Below are 8,200 nucleotides of genomic sequence, written 5' to 3' on the forward strand. Positions count from 1 at the left end.
GACAGACTGATAAACTGAATTATTAAACGAGTTCATGTGGACTGTATAGATGATGTGATAGACTGATGTTCAATCTTATGCAAATAAAACACTTCTGAAGTCAACATATTTACTACTAAAATAAGTTTTGGTCCATTCAGTGGTTTACTCGATGACGTCTCGAATGATCTTCATTTGAGGGTTTTCTCAGCAGAAATGCATTGGTTTGAAACTGAAAGTGTGTTTTTCTTCAGGCACCTTCAGACATTTCCATCGAGTGCCTGAACTCTGATGATACGAGTCTCTACCGAACCTGCAACGTCAGCGCGCCGTTCCTGAGGTCACACGCGCAGGTGAAGACTGACTGATGATAGTGTTATACACCGTGATACTCAATTAACATGCATATGACATGATGATATTTACCGAAGCGAAGTTATTTCACTTCCAGAAGCATGTTTTGGTTCTTTACCACTGATAGAAGAACAGTGTGTCCTTTAGTTGTGTGTTGTGTTTCGCTCGGCTTCTCTGTCGTCTTTGGTTGAACGTTTCGCTTGGTTTGGTTTCTCCAGGTGTATTTCCGTCTGGAGTTTGAGTTCAGCAGATCTGTCTTCTTGAACTACGTCCAGATCACGCTCAAGGTCTCCAGGTGAGGTTGTGACCTTTGAACTGATGAGAATCTCATCTCAGGATATTTTTATTTTTTTTATTGATGTATAAAATGAATGTAGGTTGTTTATTTAGAATGATTATTTAGTCACTTCTGTTTGATTGTTTTGTGAGATTAATCTATTTAGTTTTCATCGCAGTGACGGTGAAGAAATGTCTCCAGAGGACAACATCAATGAGATTTATCATAATCTGAAATATGAGGCGGATATTCTCTTCACAAGGTAACACAGTAGCATGAAGCTCACAAAGAAATGTCCAAAAATCAAGTGTTTATATTATGTTATATTATACTGTGTGTATTGTATTATATTAATTATAATATATAATTATCATCATTATTTTAATGTGGAAAAAATTATTTAAACCTGCGTTATTATAGTTAACTATAAGTAAAGCCATAAAAAACTTACTTGAAATAAATAAACTTAATTTATATAAAATAAAATAATTAATTAAAATTAAATAATAAAAATTATAATTAATTAATTAATTAAAATAATTATATATATTCAAGATTCAAGAATACAAATCTTGATAAAAAGAATAAAAAAGAATAAGAATAAAAATCTTTATAAAAATAAATAATATAAATATTATTAATAAAAATATTATTTAATTAATTAATTAAAATAATTAATAATAATAAAATAAATAAATATATTTATTTATTTGTTTTTATAATTTGTTTATATATATTTATTTTTTTTTAAATTGATTTATTAAATTTTAAAAATTCAAATTAATTTATTTAAATGAAAATGAAAACAGAAAGTATAAAAACTAAATCAAAATTTTATTAAAAACTATAACAGTATCTCAATGTTACTAAAATAACACTAACTTCAGTCTATTAAAAGTTTTAATAAAAAAAATCTTTATGGTCCAAAAACAGGAAAAAATGAGGAATCCTCTACGAGTTTGATGTAAAAAAAAATAAAAAAATAAAAATAAATAAATAAATAACCTTCTTTTTTCTTCTTCTGAGTTTGAACGTGAAATATGACACAGACATGTTCTTGACAGGTTTTGTGAGATTCACGCAGAAATATCTTAAAGCTAATTAATTTAATACTGATTCATTCATACTGAGTCATTCTTCCAGAGATTCCAGCCCGTCCCGTTTTGAGATCAAACCTGAGCTTGACCAGAGCCTCCCTGCTGGGACCGGACCGCCCTTCAACCTCTCTTATCAGGTGGGCTCCTCGTTTACTAACCAGGGTTTAAATAATATTCTTCAGAGCCAATCAGAGCACATACGCCGTGCATTTGAACAGAATACATATTAAGATGTTTCTCCTGAAACTATTTGTTCTGCAGATCCAAAACCTCGGCACGTTTCCCGTATCTGAGCTTCTCTTCACGTTAAACATCTTCGCTGTGACCAGAAACGCCAACGCTCTCCTGCGCCTCTCAGACTTGGATATCGATCAGGTGCATTTATGTTTACAGATTTTTCAATCAGCATATATTTCAGCCCCAAACTACAAAGAAACAGTTCGTCTGAAAGTGAAGATTGTGTGATTATTGCTGTAAACAAATCCTTTAACTGCCTCCAGAGCTTGTTATTTTGCCTGCTTCATAATACAAGTGATCGTTTATTTGAGCTGGCACAGCCTGAGTTCAGTCAGGAGTTGTGTTTTAGTGAGTGCTGATCTTGTGTAAATCCTCATCTGCTTTATTATCATGAATGACTTGTGGCGTGTGTTTAAAGGGACAGTTCAGCCAAAAATGAACATTTGCTATTAATTTACTCTCCCTCATGCCATCCAACTTTTTTTTCTGTAGAACAGTAAAGAAGATTTTTATCAGCTGTCTGTTTTTGAGAATAAAAATAGCATATCGAGGAACACAGAATGAATCCCCGTGGCTCCTGACGATATATCGAGGTCTTATGAAGTGAAACGATCAGTCTGTGCAAGAAACTGACCGTTATGTATATTAACATTATTATCTGTAATCAAGAGCCTCAGACAAACAGTCCGGCGTGAACGAACGATTCATTCTTTTGAACTGATTCTTTTTAGTGAAGTGTTCGCTAGCATTTGAAACAGTTCGAGCAGCACAGATCTACAAGTTCCTCAATCACAACTCACTCTCAGACAGTCACTGCGACTCGAAATGAGCCAAAATAGAGGCGTATCTGATTCTGTGATGAATGAATCATTCAGTCACTGAACTGCGCAAACAGTTCAACTCGAACCGAAGACCAGTGAGCCGCTTATATGCACACGTGTGAACCGAACACTTCAGTGATTGTATGCACACGTGTGAACTGAACATTTTTATGGTTTCTCTTTGTTCATGCAAAAAGACAAGATTATTCACTTTATATGGTTTAAATTTGTAAAACATCCGCGTTTCACGTCATTATTTGGTGCTTTGATAATATAATTGTGTATATGTTAGTGAACTGAACCAGACTGAACTGTCTGAAAGAACCGAATCTGATTTCCCCGTTTGCCTGAGGCTCTGGATTACAGGTAATAATGCTGCACAGACTGATCGTTTCTCTTCATAAGACCTCAGTATATCATCAGGAGTCACGGGTGTTAATATCGTGTTGCCTGCTATGCCTTTATTCACTCTCTGCATTTATCAATCGCCAAGGATCACGGTTTCAGCTAAAAATCTTCCTTACTGTTGGATGGACTGAGGGTGAGTAAATTAACAACACATTTTAATTTTTGGCTGCACTGTCCCTTTAAGAGCTCTGTTTATTGGTCTCAGATGGCTGGCTCGCGCTGCAGTGTTCCACGAGTCATTACCGCCGACTCGTCCTCGCAGGAAGATCTCTCCCTCAACACGCTCACGGTAACCTTCGCTCGTTTATCACTTCTTCAAAAGTTTTGAGATACACAAATTGCACCCATCTGCTGGGAAACAAAGCAACACACGGTTAAAGTGACAAGCTTGATGAAGACAAACCACCCAACCTGCTTGATCCTGTTGGCTAAAGATAACACGACCATATGTTTGGAATCTATATGTGCTCTGGTTTCCTCTCTGGAACATTCAGTTTCCGACTGATTAAAAAGCCATTTCATGTTGTTCACAGAACTCGTCCACCGGTGACACGTTATTTGCGCACTGTAGAATCAGCCTGCCTCCCCAAGCAGACGTTAGCATCACCGCCACAGGATGGCTAAATCTACATGCTTTATTTGCCGTGAGTACCTCAGACGCTCTCTGTGAACCCTGCTGGAAATCCAGCTAACAGAGGATCAGTTGTTCAGATAAATAGTGTATGGCATCTACTGGAAAGCTAAACCCTGATCAGTTTTAAAATACAGCACAGTATCTCTTATTGTAAGATGTAATATATAAAAATATATGAGTACTGTCAAACGATTAATCGTGATTAATCGCATCCAAAATAAAAGTTTTTGTTTAGATAATATATGTGTGTGTACTGTGTATATTTATGAAAAAACATACATGTATATATTTATTAAATATTTACATGTAAGTATATTTATATTCATATATATATATATATATTCATATATACTGTATTATATTTATATTCATATATATATATATATATATTCATATATACTGTAATTTATATTATATATAAATATTAATATTTTATATACTGTATCAACAAAACATATTTTTTTAAATATATACATGCATGTGTGTGTATTTATATATACATCAGAAATATACACAGCACACATACATATATTATGTAAACAAAAACTTTTATTTTGGATGCGATTAATCGTGATTAATTGTTTGACAGCCCTAATATATATATATATATATATATACACACACACACACACAATTTATACACTAAGATAAATAAAATAATTTTTACATTTAATCATTTAGCAAATAAAATAATAATAAATTAACTAGAAAATAAATTAGTTATATTTATCAGTTTTTTATATATTTATTATTTACAGTATCTGTTATAATAATTATAATAATAATTTCCCATATCAGGCATTTGTTCAAAGTCATCATTATTTTACATGACAAATTGTATAAACATGATATTTTTATTAATTTATTAATTATTTTATTATATTATCCAATGTAAAAAATATAAAATAAAATACAGAACCATACAGAACTTTTACACCTCAACATATATGATAAATATTAAAGTGAAAAAGGAAATATGTATGCAATTTTTATTGTATTTTATTGTATTTTCGATATATATCTATATATATATATATGTGTATATATTTATAATATTATTTTTAATTTTTAATTATAGAATTTGTTTTTATTAGTATTAATAATAATAAATTATTATTATTACATGTTATTTTTCTGTTACACATTATATAAAGGGGGTGAATATATATATACAGCACAACAACTTTTCCTCTTAGTTTTCCCAAATCAAGCTCTTGAGCTGATTGAAATGGAAAGCTGGTGCAGGACATATGGAAGGGGTGTGTTTTCTGCAGAGATTAAGTAAACACATCCTGGTCTCACTCCTCAGGTGAAACTGAAGCGCTTGGATCTGGTAATGACGGCTGCAGTGGAGCTGAGCCCCTCGAGTCCGATGTTCCTCCACGAGGAGCGACCCATGAGGCATGTGAGTATGAAGTGATGCATCTCAGCTCCTTTATTAAGTTTGCTGGACGCTGGTGTAACACATACGGTTGTGAGGAGAAAGAAAGACCAGTCGCTTACAGAAATTAAGTGTTTCGAAGTACACGAAATGACTCAGGTGATGCACTGCCCCCTTCTGGATAACATCTGTCAGGCTTTATACAAGATAACTGGTGCAGAAATACAGTGTTAGTCCACTTTAACTTAATTACACACACATCTAACATCCGGCCTGATCTTGTACATCTGATTCTTCCAAGAATTGGCCTTTAAGGTTTTGGATTGTGCTTCTGTAGATAATCCTGGAGATTAGGAAGGAGGAGGATTACCGGATTCCCGTCTGGGTGATTGTCGGGAGCACGCTGGGAGGACTACAGCTTCTGGCCCTGCTGGTTCTGGCGCTCTGGAAGGTCTGGGACGGTGTTTATTAACAGTTACCAAGCCAATATGAACATATGTGTTAGTATAGACGTATTACTGTACTGCATTTGTAAAAACACTTCATTGGGGTGTCAAAGAAGAAAATCGAGCTTAATTCTGGACTAATTCTGGTTTAATTCAGGTCGAATCTATATCAAAATATAATTTATCTGCATATTAACATGTCCAAAAAAATTACACACTTTAGGTAATATTCTAATAGTTTATAAGCTAATATGATCATATTTGGCAATGTTGTTATTGGTAACTAATACTAAAACACTTAGTATCAGTTAAAATACTTAAACACTGTTTTCTGTAATTGAAGTAAAGCTGAAATAAAAATAAATACTCCTTGTATAAAAGCTTGATAACACTTTACAATAAGGTTTCATTAGTTAATGTATTAACTATCATGAACAGTGCATTTATTACAGTATTTATTAATCTTTGTTAATGTTAGGTAATAAAAATAATGTTAAGAAGCACAACTTTTGATTTTCATAATGCATTAAATGTTGAAATTACCATTAACTAATATTAATAAATGCTGAGTTCATTCTTAGTTCATGTAAACTAATGAACCTTATGTAAAGTGTAACCAAAAACAAACTTTAAAAAAATTAAAATGTTGTCTAGTTGAAATACTAAAATTACTAAAACACTAAAAATAAAAATGCCAAAATATAGAATTATAATAGAATTACTAAAACGTAAACCAAAATTACAAATGTTGCTTTGACAAATACCTGAAATAACATAAGTCGAAGTACTAAAATTACTAAAACTTAAATAAAAATAAATAGAAATACTAAAACTGAAAATATTAAAATAAAATCTAATTCAAAATATAAATAAATGCTATAATAGAATAAATAATATTAAAAGAACACTGATTTTTAAACATGCCTTTTAAATCCCTTTTATCCAGAGCCAGGCTTAAATTCTGTCCATACGCTCGCCGCTCTCTGTTACTCTAGATTAAGTAGAGCTAAATTTAAATATCAGAACACACATTTACATAACAAACACTTATTTCAGGGTTTGTTTAAGGTCAGATCTCCCAGGACTCTTCCACTGTCTCTCTTTCATCCGCAGCTGGGATTCTTCCACAGGCAGAAGAGAAAGAGGGAAGAGCAGCCGACCAATGAGAAGACAGCAGAGGATCGGTAATGCCACGGCAACCTCCTCAACCAATCACTCAGGGACTCTCTGTCAGCCAATCAGCTGCAGTCCGATGCAGAACCAATCAGCTCGCTTCCCCGGCCGCTGCCAATTAAGACAGAAGATGTGACGTTTATAAGAGATTTCACCTTGTTTGAGACTTTGAAAAGAGGTGGAATGAAGTACTACGAGACTTTGGTCTGAACCATTCTGAGAGGTTTTGGTGCTGATTAAATGTTTGTGTCTCATGAAACAAACCTCAGATTGCGGAACAGGATCGTGAGACTTTTTTTGCTGCAGCGTAAATTGAAGCTGATGCACTTGCACAACAGTTGTGAACTTGAAATCTGTAAATATTAAAGAAGTTCAGCAATACAGTGTAAAACTGATAAAATGTTTAATCATAAAATTATTATGCACCTTAATGCATTTTGTTGAAACATCTGTTCAGGATTCATGTATGTGAGACAGAATCGGTGTTTTTAATCATTTGAAATTGGTGAAAGGGCTTCAGGGTAGTTGAAATAATAACATTGATGAAATGTTATTTGTATGCAGAAACATGCACATTTTACATTTTATCCCTTCATTTTTTTTTTTTTCTTTGACTTTAAATTTACTATCAATACAAAAGTTTCTAATTTTTTTTTTTTTTTGCTTTTTATGCAGTCCATTTAAATCACTTCGCTTAATTTCTGTAGTGTGATATTATTTAAATTATTAAGGTTACTTGCATTTAAAATCAAAGTTTTTATACAGATGTCAGTCTGATCGAATTATGAGTCAGGAAAGATGTTAAAAATTTCTAACTAGTCACACTGGAAAAGTGAAGGCTTACACTGAGGGATGCATCATCCTGTGCAGTGTGTTCATTGTGATGAATGTACAGTAGGTGGTCATGCAATGCAAAGAAAAAGAAGCATACTGTGCACAGTAAACACACTACATACTGCAGCGACAATCAGTAGTTTGGTGGTTCTGTTCTGAACAAAGTCACTCAATCAAAAATGTATTCTGACAGTAATTTTCTTCTGACATGGCTTCACAGCTTTCAGTTTAAGACAACGTGGTGATCCTGCGGTCACTTGTTTTAATCGTTGTCAGTTATTGCATGTAAAGATGACAGCTGAATGTTCCTATTTTTATTGATCCACTGAATAAATTAAAATCACCTTGATTTAAGAGTAAATCTGTTTTTGAATTCAGACCAGAACATAAGTTTTATACACAAATATAGAGTTTATCACTTTAATATTATTCTAATAGAAAACATTCATAATAAAGAATAAATACGTGTGTTTGATGCATAAAAACCCTTGTTAAAGGAATAGTTCACCCAAAAATGAAACTTTGCTGAAACTGTACTCACTCTCAGTCCATCCAAGAT

The 8,200-nt window shown here is 33.0% G+C and overlaps 1 protein-coding gene across 1 annotated transcript in view; it reads left to right on the forward strand.

The window, feature by feature from the left end:
* The window catches only part of LOC109053412 (integrin alpha-11-like), a 35,414-nt gene extending 27,424 nt beyond the window's left edge, over positions 1-7,990 (forward strand). Inside the window, exons 22-31 of the mRNA XM_042715884.1 lie at positions 234-332; positions 552-628; positions 789-872; positions 1,754-1,844; positions 1,969-2,082; positions 3,379-3,462; positions 3,707-3,817; positions 5,117-5,212; positions 5,526-5,639; positions 6,748-7,990. Coding sequence (XP_042571818.1) covers positions 234-332; positions 552-628; positions 789-872; positions 1,754-1,844; positions 1,969-2,082; positions 3,379-3,462; positions 3,707-3,817; positions 5,117-5,212; positions 5,526-5,639; positions 6,748-6,822 — 945 coding nt within the window. The 3' untranslated portion in view covers positions 6,823-7,990. The remainder of the gene's footprint in view (positions 1-233; positions 333-551; positions 629-788; positions 873-1,753; positions 1,845-1,968; positions 2,083-3,378; positions 3,463-3,706; positions 3,818-5,116; positions 5,213-5,525; positions 5,640-6,747) is intronic.
* The last annotated feature ends 210 nt before the right edge of the window (positions 7,991-8,200 follow it).

The sequence above is a fragment of the Cyprinus carpio genome, chromosome A25 (genome assembly GCF_018340385.1).
Source record: "Cyprinus carpio isolate SPL01 chromosome A25, ASM1834038v1, whole genome shotgun sequence".
Classification (NCBI taxonomy): Eukaryota; Metazoa; Chordata; class Actinopteri; order Cypriniformes; family Cyprinidae; genus Cyprinus; species Cyprinus carpio.